We start from the raw sequence: 17,955 nt of genomic DNA on the forward strand, positions 1-17,955 counted from the left end.
CCAGACTGCTGAACGCCTAGTTTGTCACAGACCAAGCAGAAGACAGGTAGGTAGGCAGGTATCATGATTAGTGGGTATCATGATGCCTGTAGTTTACATAGCCATAAACATAAATAAAACTCTACCACTCAATAACTAAGCATGACTCAGCTGCACAGGCACGGTAGTCATAAGCACTTGTCATGCCTTATCATCCAAAAAGAACATATGAGCACATTGTATGAACACCAATATCATTTCTACCTCTCAATACAATGAATTGACAACTTTTTAGTCCTGGCCAATCACACCAGGCCACACCCCCATTTTAAACCATGATTCAATAAAGACCTTAGTTAAGTAGGAACAAGCTTGAAACCTGACATAGACGTGAACAGGACCAAATGAACGAGCATAGACCAGTAGTGTCAATCAGGGACTCATCCTGAAGCCGACTGTTAAAACTCATTTGTGGAATGATATCCTTAACCGCATCGCTGCGGCGGCTTTTACCGCTGTGTGCGGCATTTTTAAATTTACCGCGTTACATGACGAGCTCAACTCGTCATCAGCACACGGCAGGTAAGCCTGATGACGAGCTGAGCTCGTCATCAGCATCGAAGTGGTTAAAATAGGAGCTCAGGAGTAGGAGGGGGTCACAATGAGGTAGTTCGAGCCATGGTGTAAGCAGCAAGGAATCAACTCTGTTAAAATACACTTAGGCGGGGGCATCATTTGGTAAATGGAAATAAAATTGAACCCCCTTACATTGGTGCCTTACTTTCCACCTCCTTAGTAAGGCTCCTTGGCATTAAAGCTATTGTACCATTAAGGCACTCACTGTAATTCTCCTGTAGGCAATGTGTGAAGGAATACACACATCAGACTGGCAACCGTGTAACTGTATTAGAAAACGAGAAATATCTTTGGCGAAAAGGCACCAGGAGCGATCCGCGTTTCATGTGTTGGAGCAAAAACAGAAAACAGACTGCAGCAGCAGAATCCTGGGGGTTCATTGGCTGTGGAGGGGAGAGAAGGCTGGTTGAGTATGTACTAGTTTGATAGGGTTTCTAAGGTGCGTCTGGTCTGGAAGCTTAGAGTGGAAGGAGGTGGGAGGCTGCATTCAAAGCTGCGAGGAGCTTATCAATTGGAACACTGGTATTAGATGGGAGGATTTGGGGAAATAATATTTAGGATAAGAATGGAACTCACAGGTTGTGGTGGTGGAGGCTGGAGTGGGGACTGACAAAATTCCAGACAATGGAGCCTATATAGAGAGTTACAAAATGCATCATTCTACTGCAGACTTGGCACCCCACCCTAGCGACCATTATACCCCTGGAATGTGTATGCTGTTAGAGACATGATACAAAGAGGGGTGTAATTCAAATACATTAAGCAACTTGAAGCATAAAATCCACTGATGCAACAGATCTACCAGTGGTGAATAAAGTATCATTCCCTAGGGGGGGTGATATATACACAAGTGATGTTACAACTCGTGCTCAAGAGGAGAGGCAATAGAAAAAAACTATTTTGGGCAGTAAGGAAGATCAAACGAGATGGTCAGGATAGGTATGGTACGGTCTTTGAGACCTTTGAGCGGGGGGAGAATGGATGACCCTGAATGTATGTGCATTGCTGTGCTTTTAGGAAAATAAGTTTTATGATTTAAGGCAACAATTGGAGGAGGATTACTTGTAGAAGTCCCAGTTAAGAGGCTGATACTCGGGGAAAGTTTCAGTGAGGTTATGGTTAAGTGGAAGACAGATCCATGGCGACAGGCACTGCCAGAGTAAGAAACTGAACAAACTCATTGATTAAACAGAGCTGCAGTATTTAAGGAGACCCCCCTCCCCCTGTCCCTCCTCCCCCAAAAAAGTGTTGTCAATCTGCGCCCCTCCGCGCTGTCCATTATCAGGGATAGGCTATTTCTTCACCTTGACTGCAAACCCATAAGTAATTCTTGAGGTGGACATTCAATGCTGATGAATATAAGATAATTTACCTACATTACTGTTAAATGGGGGCCCAACATGAATAAAAGGTGTCTGTAAAATGCACATCCTGTATTGGATACAGAAGTGCTAACTCCAGTTAAGTTTGACATTAAATAACTTTTCAAGGTGACTTTAGGCATCTGAAGTTACACTGTGGGAGGCTTCCAAGCTCTCATTAGAAGGTACGGATACAGGATTCCCAAGACAGAGAGTACACCTGGAATTCTCTCCCCACTCACCTCCGACTTACACAGAACCACCTCTCCTTCAGAAAGCAACTCAAAACCTGGTTATTCGATAAGTAACGCACCCCCCCCCCCTCCCTCAAGCGCCTTGAGACCCTCTGGGTGAGTAGTGTGCTATACAAATTACTGAACTTTAACTTGAACTACATTTAGAGAGAAGTCCACTGTGATCTTCAAAAGGACCCTGAGCCACTGCAAGGGAAAATGTATGAAGGTGTCCCTATCAGAGCTCCCAGTACAACAGAATATAACAAGCAATGTATAAGTACATTTTGCAGCGGAGCAATCTAAGCAGTAATTAAGGCTGTCACTAAAAAGACTGTGAATCAGGTAATAAGACTGGAAACTAGATAAAGAAAAAAGACAAGTAGAGTAGAAAAGGAACTAAGAACAAGAATTTAGTGACAGGCAATGTCACATGATGCAGTGAGCAAGAAGATTGAAAAACCTTTGGCAAAATTCTATGCCAACGAGCTCAATTCCCATTTGGAATAGTCTGTGAGAGACATCTTGACAAGGAAGCCAGTGTTACCCGACACCAGGGTACCAGAGGCAATGGTATTGCGGGAAGATGCTATCCGAAAAAAGCATAGGCAAAGCCAATAGATTTCACCTATGCCAGATTGAGTGACATTGTCAATTGTTGTTTTAGACATGTTGCACAGCTATGTAAATTGCTGTGCAACATGGCTTTGAAAAAAGTGCTATGATGAGGCCAGCTTTGACCACGTCACAGCACTATTCTTTCTTTTCAGCATCCTATATAAAAGGTGATAAGCACTAAGCGAGAGCACAAATGACTTGATTTAAGGAACAAGGTTGAAAGTGCCAACTGAATCCCCAGGCAATATGACACTACAGTTATGATCATTATTTACAGACAATTCCAGTTCTGTGGCATGTACTTAACTCTCAAGCTGTTGATTTTAGCTGTCCTGGTTCAAACCCAATAAATACATTACTGTAGTGTCCTTTTAATACTTCTAAGGCTCTGCCTTATCTTCCTCTAGGTTCACCAGCAGACCTACTACATTGGAATTTATTTTGGTAACTGGGATCAACATTGCTTGATCAATTACCAATAAAAAATTAACAAAAATAGTGGTCCCTCGTGAATTCAAATAGCAAGACTTTCCCCATTCGATCTCTGGAGGACCCTAGTATCGTACCCCTCACCGCTCCAGAATTAAGATTTAAGATCATCATCCCATTCACGGAACCATAACCTCCATCAAGCCTGCTCCTAAGGAACTTCTCAAGATCTTGATGGGGGGGGGGGGGGGGGGGGGGAAGAGGTTTGCCACTTTAACTCTAACCAGCATTAACCATCTCAAACTTAGAACCTCCACCGTAGACACTGACACCTAGCTTCCGCCTGACCAGATCTAGTGAATGCATGCCAAAGAATATTCACCAAAGTGTCAGCCTGGTCCTCTCAGAAATAACTACATTTAATAACCCCAGACTTGAAAGCTGACCTCATGGCTACAGGGTACACTGCCAACCAAGTCAACATCAAGATATAAATATGCTAAAAAAATCACAGCATTCTAGAAAATCTCTGCAAACATTTCCTACCTACTTCAGTGTATGCCACTTACTTTCCCCTCCATCGCCCCTTCTATACCTAAACCCAGACTTCACTCCTCCTCTCTATCTCTTCATCCATTCTCCTTACTCTGGTGTCTGTAACTTCATAACACCTCACTCCCCACCTACATGCTTTCACACAGTAACACTCCATCTCACCCTAACTTTTCCTCCCTGTAGACCTCTCTCTCTCTCTGCCCTACGCACGACTTCCTCTCCTGCTGGCCACTCTTCTGGCATTAACTGTATTCTCATCTGTAATCCTCTCTTTGCTTTTATACCTTTGTCCTTCATCCACCTCTTACACCCCCTGAAACCTCCAGAGCAAATATCTAGTTGCTCACGCCACCAACTTCCAGATCCCATTTCTCTGCTACACCTATCCTGTCTTTCTTCTCACGCCTCCTGGTTCTTGTCATCTATTATAAGTCCTGACCTTGCATATATTCTTCCACTCTCAAAGTCCCACCCTTTAACCATCCTTCCTCCTTAACATCCGCTCACAATACTGTGATATGACTCCTTAGTGAGCTTGAATCAGTGAATGACTCCCCTTCCATCCAAGCTAATCTTCCTAAATACTACAATTCCCCTGATAGCAACGAAGATGACTCCTCAATTCCTCAGTGTCCTTATTAACGCAGAATCTTTAAGCAAGAATCCGACGAATATTTTTCAGACATGGGCATTGATTGTCTTTCATCACTGAACATGGCAAAGCAGTAATACCAGACCAGTTCAACTGGGGTTTAGAACCACTGCCAGAATCACTGGAGTTATGGATACACTTGGGTTACAAATACACCTGAAGCTTCTTGGCTAAAGCAGTCTAGTTTGGGATCCTCATAACCAACACCATTAGTTTCACAAGGCTGCCCTAAATAATCGAAAGTATTTCTTACAAAGCACTGCAGTTTCCCATGGAAATACATTTTTATGTAATAGTTTTAATTATTCTCTCTAACATTTACGAATCATGCACTTATAATATCTACTCACAGTTGCCGAGACCAGGATTTGGTGACTGGAGATTTGAAAGGAAGTTCATCAATCACTGCGGTGTTTCTCAAGTCCAGCGGGGATGGCTTTGCTGTAGGAGGAACCAAAAACTACATCAATAACAGGCTGGAAGATGCATCATCTGGCTATGACAAGTAGGACGTTAATGCACGAGAGGCAGAATAGTTAGCACGGCTCCTTTGATTGCATCAGTCTTCCTCCGTATCGTGGCAGTTTGCATTTAGAAGGCTTGACCACAACCAGGTTCTTAATGTGCAGGAGTCTGGATAGGTCTTAGGAATTGAAGGGATTTCTATGCAAAGAAAGTCTGGTGCAAATTAAGTTAGAAGCCTAGGAATAATGCAGCCGAGTAAGGTTTTGGCAAGCATCAAAAATTTGTGTCAAGCTGATATTTGGTAACCCTGCATTGAACAAACCAAAACCTAGGTTACTCTGTGGTGGGACGCACATACCTAGAACATTGAAAACAGAATGGCTGTGCAGTAGCAAAATGCAGCATTTTCATTGGCTGTTAGTCGATAGTAGCCAGAATCTCTTCGTAGGCATAGTCTGCACATCCACAGGCCTCCTGACTGTAAAGATTGAACATTGTGGAATCAACTAACCGACTTCTGTTTTGTTTGGTAAACTTTCAACCGTCTGGCCCTTATCTAAAACTCATTTGAATTATCACCCTTAAAAAAATGCCATCTAATCCATGGTCCTGTTGAATCTAAATGAAGTCAAGCTCTTGCTCACCAGTTCCCCTGACATCCAGCTCAAGTCACTGAAGAAGGCCCTGAGATGGCAGCATCAAGGCTCATCATCCAGTACAAACTACAAGCATTCACCCGGATACTACAAGAACTACAATGGCTCTCCCTGCAAACCAAAAACTCCTTCAAAATAGTCTGTCATGTTAATGATTGTAACCTTGGGTGACCACCTCACTCCAGTTCATTATGGACACTGTTCCCAGTCCTGGACTTCTCACCCACAAATCAGTGTTTTCAGGAGCATCTGTCTAATTAATTCAAGGGAAGCCTAACAAAGCTCAACACACAGAGTGCATTAGGTTATCACACACAAAAAATCCAAGACTGAATCCGCTGTCATAATGACCTGGAGGAAGATGGTCGCCCAATGCCACCACCAACTCACCACTCTAATTTCCGAAAAATATCAAGAGCGTGGGCGGTGAATATAACACAAGAAGCCTAGACATTGCCAGCCTTGAGAAGTGAAAGAAGGAGAAAACAGAAGACAATCATGTACTGAAACAAACACAGGACCTGAAACGCGTCTCTTTCAGACCCAACCATTGTGGCCACGCCACCACTTCAGGAAGAAGCTGTAGACCTCCTCTTTAAGGAGCACCTAACCCGGAAGTAACCACATGAACATCCTCCACCAATGAAGAGAACCTCCCAACATTAAGTACTAGCCTTGATTGGCTTCATGCACCCGTCCAGCCCTCTATCGCTTTACATTTAGTTTTGAGCTATACAGTAATTGACATCCATGAATTGTAATAAAAACTTCATATTGCACTAGCATTTCCTGTCAGTGTAACCTCAAACTGGAGAATAAAGGTGGCTGCCTCATCACCAAAACCAATGCAGCACACATATCCTTTATGTAACCTTCCACCATTAACAGGATCAGGAAAAATACATTGTAATTAATACTGTTTTACATTCAAACCTTACAAGAGACATCCTACAATAGCATAGCAATATTATGCAAGGGTAAGAGCCCTTCCAGGCAGCCACTGACCAGCGCGTAGAAGGAGCCCACCCTCTGACTCCACTCCACCTTAAGATTACTAAATTATTCCATGTCATCAGCATCACAATTTAACAGTACCAGGCTACCATTAAACAACCAATACATGCTTGGAGTTACAGTCATATTTCACCAAAATCGACCCCATTTGGACAACAGTTCTACAACTCAATAACGACTTGAAAGCTCCTATCCCATAAACAGTACAGCGTAATATACATCAAAAGCCGTACTAGACCTGCAGCTTCATTTCATTCAGACATTTCAGTGTGTAAATTGAAGACTATAGGAGGATTATGATTGACTGACAAATTCCTAAACAACACAGAGGGATGCTACATGGTATTTATCAGCCCATCAAAAAGAAGAAGGTAGCAGTGATGTCACATACCCTGTTTCCAATACATGTATCTTATAAGGAAATATATAAGAAGTGTGTTGAACCCTCAAACAGAAAGTTAAGAACCTGGGAATCACACTTGACACATCACAGCTGGACCCTAAATTAAATGGGGGGGGGGGGGGTAGTAGGGGGACACACATTTAACGAGTCATTGTTGCTTAAATCCTGTCTGCTCCTCCAGGCCACCCATCAAGTAGAACTAATGTTAGTCACAGCGATGGATAGCTTGGATTTCTGCAACATATTTATACAGGACTCCCTCTCTCCGCAACAAATGGCCAGCTGATTGCAAAGGTTATAGTACAAGCCAGTAGGTTTTTCCTGTACCTATCTATACTGGACAGTCATGGATCACAGGTGTAAATTCTCTGCATACTCAAAGCCTACTGGGGAAAGTGTGTGGCTACCTTGTGAAACTGGCACTGGCCAGAAGCTTCTGGGTGGCTGTGTCCTACTAGGCCCACTCATGAAACTGTTGTCTAGTCCTAGGCAACTGATCCTTCACTCGACATGTACTCAGTCGCCAAACCAAGTGTCCTGAATCTCCAAAGTGAGCAATAACCACCAATTCTGCCTAGGTTTCAATGTATGATCTGCACAGAAGAGACTAGTGTCAATGAATACCCATCATGGAGCAATAGCAGCTATTACTTGCTTTTGATCTTGGGTTTCATAAAAATCGTAAAACGTAATCAGGTCTCGGCCACTCTGGTGTCAAATGCCACCTATTATGGACCAACAAGCTCATGATATGTGTGGGCATATTTATGCTTCAAGTACAATGCAGAATAGTACATCAAGTAATCTTGGAACAAAATTCAAAGATAAACAGAAACTGAAATACAACGGTGCTTCCATCTTATCAATTATGATGCAAGTTCCATTAGAACCTCTGGTCTTACTTTTTCTGTCTGGCTTGAGGTTGCGATTTATCGGGGGAGGCTGGATCTCACTCATCCGCGTAGGCCGGTGGCAGAGCGACACAGTGCTTCCTTTACGGGCAGGGAGCGTCGCAGAGGAGAATCCCAGGAAGTCGAAGTGGTGTGGCCCAGGGCTCATGGGGATGTAAACATTTTGGGCATTGTCGTTTACTCTCTCCATGCTGAACGAGGAGGAGGAGCCTGGATTCATTGGGACATAGTTATCTTCACAATCCGCGCTGTCTGCACAGGCAATGTTGCATTTGGTTTGCTGTTCATGAAAATAAAGACGGGGAGGAGAATTAGCGTCAACAATTATTCATTCAAAAACACCATTCTACTTAGTTCTTACTGTCTCTTTGTGAAATACCTTTTTAAAATCTAAATTGACACATACCGTCAAAGATACATCTTAATCGGCCTCACTTACGTTATGGTCATCAGTACCTTCACATATGGTTCAACCGGTAACGAAATGTGGGCATTACATACACTTACTTGACAAATTCATGTGTGAGGATTCATGAATGTCTTTTTCTTTGCAATTAATTCATTGTTTGTCCATAACATTGCATGATCATGCAAGTAAGATAGCTAATTGCTAGGTGAAGTAAGCATTAGTGGCGGAGATATGTATGCAAGTTTTTGTTTAGTTTTATATAGCGGACACTCGACCCAAAGGTGTCATAGCACTTCACATGGGCACCAGTTGCGTTACAGACTGACATTCATTTTTTGCACGGGGGGGATTAAGTGATTGGCCCCGAATCACAGGATGTTGAGCGTCCCTGTTGAGACTCTAAGCCGGTTCCCCAGCTTTGAGGTCAACAGCTCTAAGTGTTAGGCAACATCCTTGAAGAATATAGGTTTGAATCCTGGCAGGGAGACTCAGCCCTTCATCGTTCCAAGATTCATAAAAAGAATAGCAAGAGTTGGATAACATCAAAATGTTATAATTACAACACTGCTAAATAGCAAAATAATGTTAGTGTTGGTTGGCACAGTGACAGGACAAGCCCGGCTGGTATTGTCCCCCATGGCTTTTACTGATAGGAGTGTGCTGTTATTATTAGGGTATCAGGCTTTACCAATGTTAAATAACTTCCCAGGCCAGTATTAAAACCTGAATTCGGATTCTTTGTGTTCGGTAAATGGTAGCCTTAGCAGGAATCTGGAGATGCTTAAGATAAATTAGTGTCCCCGGGTGGTTGGTGCAGTGGTGGTGATGTTTGCGGTGATTGTTGTGGTGACTGGCTGGCGGTGATTGGTTGTGATGGTTGGTGGTTATGGTGGGCGTGCGCATATCGGAATTCAATTTTATCCAGTACCAAAGATGTAAATTCCCTCGTAGATGCCACCGAATGGGATCTAGTGTTCTACAACAAGTTTATAAGCTTTGGGACAGGGCTGAAGGGCCTCCTGCTGTTACAACCTGTAAAAGGTTGACTAACGTTGTTTTGTAGGCCTCTTGCTGGGAGGATGAAACAGTTACATGAATTATAGCCTTTGACAAATGTAGTGAGTTGCTGCACCCCAGTTTATATCACAGCATTGCAAACTCAGCCTTCTATCCTTCTAGATGCTGGTAAACGGGAGTACCACCAAATTGTTTAATTATAACTTCAGATATTTAGAGAGCTTAGAAACTGATGAATTGCTATATAAAACTATTATTGTTGATGTATTTTTTGAAAGAAATGAAATGAATGAAATGAAATGAAAAGAGAATTTATAAAGCGCTAACTGCCACTCCTAACGGAGTCTCCTGGCGCTATCAACAACAGGTCGGGTGGGTGACAAGAGTCTAAATAAGCTTTTGGCAACAAGCCAGTGGTAGACCAAAGATCCACGTCTTTAGCTGTTTTTTGAAAGAGGCGAGTGTAAACAGCATTGTCCTCGACACCAGAGAATTTGCGAAGGGCACTGCAGACGGCTAAATGCAGAAAGGTGTGGCTTAGCCTGAATCAGAGCAAAAAATAGGCTCATTCGATCCTTCAGATAAACTGTCGTGACTTTACAATTTCTCTGTCAAATATGCATCGATCTGTTTATCTTCGGTGAATTAGTAGCAAGAACTTTGTCTATGTTTTCATACTCATAGCCCTAATGAGAAGAGGGGATTGTTTCTGGAGGCATGTGGTCACCAGACTCTCAAGCTACGTCTGTGTTCATGGCACTAAATACATGTTGGTGTTTTATCCTGAAAGCCCAGGTCTGTGTCTCCACTGTGTTTTGTTTACACCTCTAGTTGAAGTTATGCCAGAGGTTGCGTTTCTCTGATGTTGTCCATCCTCTCTCAGCCACCCTTTCTGCTGACTCAAGCTGAAGGTTAACACTCCAGAAACACTGTGATGGGACTGATATTGTGAGTTGTCAACCTGTGCAAGGATTCAGATATGGGGGATGTGTGTTGGGTATGTGTGTGTCTTGTGGTATGGAAATGATCGTCCCCAGTTGACCATTAGCTCGCTCCGTTCATCTCACGGCGACATGTGTCTATCAATCAGTATATGTACGGAAACCATCATAAGAGCTGGGGTCCCGGAGAGTACCCTAATAGACGAGGGAACTTCTCCAATAACAACATTACTTGTTATTTTTCAGTGCCGACCTCTGACATTAGGGACATATGTCTCTGTGTGCTGGCCAAGGTTGGACAAGATGGAGAGCAGTATGATGTAGTATTTAAAGTGTGCTGTATAGGATAATGTGTCATGATTGTGTGATGTGAAGCGATTGGCGAGCATGTTGCGCAACAGCGCAAAGTGGTGTTCAAGCCATGTTTTTTTTAAAATACTGTAACCTCATGAGTTATGTTTGTGCTCCTGGGCTTCATATAGTTAAGTGTGGCATGGTTAGAACTTTAACATAATGTGTACAGGGATGTAATTTAATCTGATGTGCCATTGTGCTGTTTGCCATAATATGAGTAGGCGTGATATTGTTAGGTAGCACATTGTAATATGTTTTGGTTGTGCAGTGAAGACTGGATAGTGGGCATGGGTAGTGGTAGGATGTTGGGTAGTATTTTGTATGATGATATAATCTGTTGGGTTATAATTGTGTTTTACATGAATGAAATTAGAGAATTACTTTTTCACCATACATATGCAACACTTTTTATCATTAATAGTTTATGAAAACATTCATTTTTATCTATGCAATACACCTTGATTTGACAATAATAACTTACACAATTATCACTAAAACTTAGATATTTTCCTCACCTCAGACCTCATCATATCCCCCTCTTTTTCTGTTAGTTAAAGGTACATCACCAGGCTCCCTTTTGATTTTATTATTTTATCTAAGTGTCAAAAGATTCAATTGAAATTGTAGAAAATCCTCTCTCATCCAAACAAAAACAGACTGAGCTCAAGGTGCCACACACCGAATTGACTTGATTATGTCATCTTTCTAAGAAATCACCCAATCTGAACTCATCCACACTATCTCGAAGCTCAAACCTTCTTCCAACTACACTTCATTGTATAAATATGTTGTATGGAAATGTGCCAGAAGCAATGGTTTAATCAAAAGAATGTTTAAAAATGTTTTTTTAAGTTCCTATCCACTTCTTGTACATGCTAGCTTTGTGAAAAATATTGCAACCTGTAATGCCTCACACTGAACCAATCTTACTAACACCCCTGTAATTCTGGGTAGTCCTTTCCTGTCAAGATTAAGTCACATAGCAACCCTCTGCCTAAAGAAACCTGTTCAGCTCTTCCAGATATGTAGCAAGTTTTACACTATTTGTATCCTTCTCTTCTGAGCCACAGCCTAGGGAAGTTCTAAGAAACTCCAACTAAACAAATTAATTACGGAAAATGAGCTTCTTAGTAGTTCCATCTAGGCCAGATGGAGATTGCGGTCCCCCAACTGGGCATGCATTCTTGACCTGTCAATCACTCAACGCTACTAAAAATCCTAAAACAACGCAGATGACATTGTTGTATGGTTCTGAACTGGTTCCATTTCCAAACAAATAGAATTTCTTAACTCTTCCTCTAACCATAACTCTTTTTTACACAAGGCACTTTAAAGCTTTAATCTATAAACAAAACCTCAACATTCACACTTAAGACATTCTAAAATTTCATTTAAAAATGTTTTTTTTTATCCAGATTCGAATATCCATACTTAAAACAAACAGACCTGTCTCATTTTGCAGTTTACTAAAATATTCATCAAACGGAAAAAAACAACTTTCTATCTTAGCTAATTATATTTGCTGTTTTCCGCTTCCAACAACTCACTCTCCTCACATAAGGCCTGTAGTTCTATAAGACAGTATTTAACATTTCAACCTCCTATCCTTGAGACGTCCTAATCAAATTATAATCAAATCTAACATGCATGACGCATTCCTTTTTTTTGGGGGGGGGGGGGGGGAACAACCTAAATGTTATTCTTAACCTTCAGGACTAATGGGTTTTATGATCAGGAACCAATTATAGTGGAGAGGTGTGGCTCACTGGTTAGAGGCGGCAGACCTGAGTGCAGAGAACGGCCCGGGACCAGGGTTCGATTCCCGACGCGGCAGGGTCTTGGACCAGGATCAGCGGACTGATAATTCTCGCATCGGTGCCTACTCCGACCAGGGAGCACACTCGGCAACTCTGGGCATTAGCTTGCCTCATCTCCACAATGGCCCCACACAAACGCCGGGGATGCCTGGTTTCACCTTGGAGACCCCCAGGAGGGACTATCTCACAGGGAAAGCCAGGACGGGTTCCCCAGCGGTCTATAGCGCTACGAGGCCTCCGGGTAGCAGTGCGCTTTATAAGACACAACAATTTATAAGGACATTGGACCATTGGTAAATATTGTTTATCAAAAAGCAAAACAAATATTTTTCCTGTTTAGAAGATTTATCATTGGTACAATCCATTATCAGGTAAAGTTGTGTCAATGATGCTTATTTCCAAGTGTCCTATTTCATAAACATACATATGCTCCAGAGACTGTGAAAATTGGATTTATGTCATTACTTTCGGAGGGCTGTGTAAAGTGCAATGCAGTAATCTTTATGCTGCACAACAAGATATTTGAGCTCAGCTTGATTGAACAGTTGCAGAAGTGAAGGATTCTCTAAAGCTTGGGTATTTGCATGCTAACATCCACAACACGCCAGTAATTTTAGCTGAAGTGAAAGATTTCTGTCAAAGATTATCTGCTTTTCATTTGTTACGTTTGTGAGTTTTGGAGGGAGCAGGTCCCAATCTTGAAGTCAAAATAAATGGAAGAAAGAGTTTAGGGTTCAGTCCTCACCAGGACAGATATTCCAGATTTTTCTCAGTTTAGACTAAAGGTAGATTTAATTCATACAATGCGGAGTATAATCAAATTAATTGTTAGAACAACACTGTCAAGTCTTTTTTTCAGTCAGACATAGATTTGTGTGTCAATACCATTCATCTGGATGCAGGTCCAGTAGATTACAGTTGAGGGGGTGTTTGTAGCATTGGAACTACAGTGAAAAGAAGGCAGACGCTTGGTTCACACCCCACAATGATTTGCAAGAGGATTCTGATGATCCCATGCTTAAGTGGCGAGTGCAACAACAAGAGAATGGTCTAATTGAGTTTAGGCTTAGGTTAGGGTCTGGACAGCAAAGTGTGATGGGTGAATGTGCTACAAGCAGGCAAGAGAGATTAGCATGAATTAATGCGCCTTGCTGGGCCCTATCAAGCTTGGCATTGAGCTCTACTTTGATATTAACCTGAACTGATATTGTCCTCGTTTGAAGCATTCCCGAGTCTTACGGGGTAAACAGGAGCATTTATGGGGGTCTCATGTAGCTTGTTTTGTTCCACTTTGTAAAAAATGTGCCACATTCACTGATTTTCTGCTATGACTCCCCTCTTTTTACAAGTGTGGTAACCACTGTGGGTTCATCTTCCACACATTTACACAGCTCTTTATCCCACCTATCAAGGAGGGGCCTACACCACGCTTCCAACACTTTGCGTAAGTGCAGCAAGATTTGCAAACCAGTATATCAACTTACGAGGTTTTGATCTGGGGTGGAGATCCAAAAGGCAGACCCGCAAACTTGATTCCCACTCAAAGCTGGTAACCTCCTAAAGGACATCTATCAAACAACCCCAAAAACATTCCCACCTTTCTTTTCACATCTGTGCTGACACCCATTTGTAAATGAAAGGCTTTTTTCTGAAAGTCATTGCTTCCTTCACCCCGATACTCACCAATAGCCTATCTTGGATCTGTGCCAATTACTTAAAGGTGAATCAGATTAATATGGAGTTCCTTCTGAGCTCCTCTCCCCACTCTATGTGCTATCACTTTGCTGACATGGCTCAACTCACTTGACATGTTTGAATGGAAGGTCTCTATCACTGACTGTGTGAAATCTCTAGCATTTCTGCCGAGCAAAAATCCGATCTTGTGAGTCCACATAAACAGCTTTTCCAAAAGCGCATAAACTCACATCAGACTGTTAGGGAATAAAAACTTACATTTTTTAAGAGGACCTGAAATAACATAACATAACGTGCATTTGCAAAGCGCAAGTTCATCCAAGGGTATCTTGTCACTGAATAACAGATGTTTATTGCTAATGGTGGTTAATCAATATTGTTCTCTAGGATTGTCTACAGAAGCCTACTCTTATATATCCCCACACTTACATTGGCTCCATTGAAGATTGCCCTTCATATGGCTGTAAGACTAGTCTCCGACACCAGGTGGTTTGATACATAACCCCGGTAACCCTATAATAGTGCAATATAATACTGCAGGCAAGAAAGTAATCAAATTGGCATCTTTAATATATCAAACCTTACACTCAGGAACCCTGAACTATACAGCCCATACACTTATCAGCTCAGGAGATCCCATCACCCTCCAGAGCTCAGAAAACCTGCTTGAAACCCAATCTTCCAACAATAAGAAAACCTAAGCAAACCTTTGGAGTTACAACCAATGTAAGGAACCCCCTAGCCCTCAAAACATCCAGAAATAACCCTGCAAATGGTGTACAAAAAAGAACTTATACGTCTGTTACTTCAACAGCATTGCAACTTTAACCGCATCGCTGCGGCGGTTATTTTTCCGCTGCGCGGCTTTTTTCTAAAAGCCGCGTTAGATGACGAGCTCAGCTCGTCATCCGCACACGACCACCGTGGCTGATGACGAGCTGAGCTCGTCATCAGCATCGAAGGGGTTAAAGCTCGTCATGCCTGACATAGTGAAGTCTTTATATATATATGTGCACTAGAAAACCTCCATACGAAACTTTCACATAAGTACTTTAGGAGGAACCAAAGTATAAATCAATCAATGTTTCAAAACGAGTGTGTCAATCGTACATTTTTATCTTTATCATTAGGCATTTTTTAAAGATACATTGTTTGAAGAATGAGAAGGTGACAACATATTCTTCAACAATTGAAATATTAAACACACATAAAAACAATTGTAAAAGCTTGCTAAGGAGGCTGGCTGTTGCATGCACATATGATCATGAAGTCTAACTTCCATTAAAGTACCCACCCCACCGTTTGCATTGTAGCAATGTCTTTCGTCGCCTACATGGCTTCGGGTTAATGCCTGCAGATGATGTTCTTGTTTTCTCTGCAACTGCCCAGGATCATTGACTGCATACAAGCTAATATATTATCTTTGCTTTTTGTTGTCACAGTGCTGTGAGCTAGCCTGGTCAATATGCCTGGAACTGTTATGTTGACTGATTGTAAGTTCACGTTTGCACTTGATGTATACTTGTGTTTCTATGTTAATTGCTGTGTAGCCCACTTAGATCTAGCACGCACCATATAAAACATCAACAATAAATACAAACCAATTGCACTTCAAATTAAATCTTAAATGGTGTACACCATTGTAACACTTCGCTTTGCAAGTGCTTGTGCCACGAGAAAGTATGGCTGAAAAGGTGTGAGGGTGTTACATGGCTAGTGCCGACTTACCAGGTATGAGTTGAACCCATCATTGACAGACTCCACTGACTGCCCAACACTGCTGCCACCATACTGCGGGTAGGCGTAATTTTCACACGAAGAAGCTGAAACAGTCATAGATAGGGAGGGTGTGAAAGTATGCAGTCAGCTTTAAGAAAGTTGAAATATTAGTCAGAACTCTTATTTCTATGGTGCTCTGGTTGAATTGAACATGAGTAATTTTTAACCGCATCGCTGCGGCGGTTATTTTTCCGCTATGCAGCTTTTTTCTAAAAGCCGCGTTAGATGACGAGCTCAGCTCGTCATCCGCACACGCCCCCGTGGCTGATGACGAGCTGAGCTCGTCATCAGCATCGAAGGGGTTAATGGATTGCCACCACATTCAGTTGAGTCCACTCTTTTGCCTGCATCTCCTTCTTACAATTTTGACAATCATACTGAGTGCCATGCCTGCCAGTTGGCTCTGTTCACAGATTGAGGCATGCCCTCCTGCCCATTACATTTATGTACTGTGGTGCTAAAAAAGCATATTCTGTTTGATGTGACAGGTCAAATACACAAAGTTGTGCCTTTGCCATTATTATATCAGCAGAATAGGCCTACCTGTTCCAGTCTTTTTCCCATCTCATTTCTCTTCCTAAACTCGTCCCATCTTCTTTCAACCCCTACCATGTCATCAGTGAGTAATTACCTTGTGAAAAAAGACCAAGACGTCCACAGGCCTGAAGGGAGATGGCTTATTTCAGACTGACAAGTGCTATTAAATGTCTGGAGCACTTCTTAAGTTCCTCCTGGTGAAATACACTCACAAAGTCCAGGGGAAGAAAACAGTAGCACCGCCGCCCCACACTGATGACAACATCTCATGAATACTGGGTGGAGGTTAAATATCTACCAAGATTGAGTTAAGTTATTAAGTCAATATAGTCCTAAATCTCCTGAACTTTTGGGGATGTCACCACTGGAGAGAACCATTAAGAGGACTCATTCAGCTCTACATCCATAGAAAAGCTTCAATAAATCCTTTAACTTGACCCTATATGTTATGGGCACTATCCCCACTTTATGTCACACAGGTACATCGCCCTCCTGAAGAATTATCCTGTGCTTAAGATTGACTTCCCCCAAATCCTTACAAAAAACTCTATGTGTTGCTTGCCCTTGCGAGTTTTTCATGTGCCGCCATGTGCTTTTGCTTTGCATTACATTTCCTTCAGTTAACTCCCCTTTACTTTCAGCTGTATAACATACACTCAGCCGGGGAACAACCTTTATAACGCAACTTTTAGCACGCAGTGCTATTACAACGCAGACTTTAAAACGAAACCCATTACAACGCATTACACTGGGGGGCGCTCTAAGATAGGGAATAGTTTTAATTTACTATCCAACACCTTCCCTAGTGTCCACGGGGACTGGTGTTAGAATAGTAAATTAAAATATTCACTATCCAGCACCCCCCAGTGTAATGCGTTGTAATGGAATGCGTTTTAAAACTTGAGTTGTTACAGCATGCGTGGTAAAAGCATGCATTGTAACAACGTACATCCACTCAGCCACCTCTCTAGGATCTAGTCTGATGCTCATTTCTTTTAGAAGCATCCATTCCACAGTGGACTATCCTTTTTTCAGCAATATAAAGTTTCCCTCTGGTTCTTATTTCCAGAAAATTAATTTATGACCAAAATATCCAGTCAACTCTATCCTGTGTAACCTCCTGGTGTCATGTCAATAATAGTTTCCACAACGTGTTCACCATATTTGTATCTAGAATATCATACCATGCACATGAATCAATCCACCATAACCAACCTTTCCTTGCCATCTAGGTGACAGACCAAAGAGATAAATATTTGCCCTTTCTGTTTTGTCCTTTTGCTGCCAGAACTACCATGGGATCAAGACCCAACACATCATCTTCCTCCACCTCAATTTTTACTAAGTTCACCTTGCTTCCATCAAAACTTTACAAACTTTTCTAAAATGCTCCATCTTCTCATACCGTTTACAAACTTTTGAAGAAGCTGGACAAAACCTAAAATGTCCTACATTACTTTTACTGCCACATTTATAGCTACTAGTTTCCATTCT

At 42.0% G+C, this 17,955-nt stretch overlaps 1 protein-coding gene across 2 annotated transcripts in view; it reads right to left on the reverse strand.

Moving 5' to 3' along the window:
* Positions 1 to 17,955, reverse strand: part of LOC147663659 (GRB2-associated-binding protein 2-like) — a 504,795-nt gene that overhangs the window by 8,784 nt on the left and 478,056 nt on the right. For both annotated transcript variants that reach the window (XM_086950289.1, XM_086950288.1), the window contains 3 exons: positions 15,874 to 15,968; positions 7,904 to 8,192; positions 4,814 to 4,904 (listed from right to left, as the gene is read on the reverse strand). In XM_086950289.1, the coding sequence (XP_086806415.1) occupies positions 4,814 to 4,904; positions 7,904 to 8,192; positions 15,874 to 15,968 (475 nt within the window). The remainder of the gene's footprint in view (positions 1 to 4,813; positions 4,905 to 7,903; positions 8,193 to 15,873; positions 15,969 to 17,955) is intronic.

Source organism: Lissotriton vulgaris, unplaced genomic scaffold, assembly GCF_964263255.1.
Source record: "Lissotriton vulgaris unplaced genomic scaffold, aLisVul1.2 SCAFFOLD_292, whole genome shotgun sequence".
NCBI lineage: Eukaryota > Metazoa > Chordata > Amphibia > Caudata > Salamandridae > Lissotriton > Lissotriton vulgaris.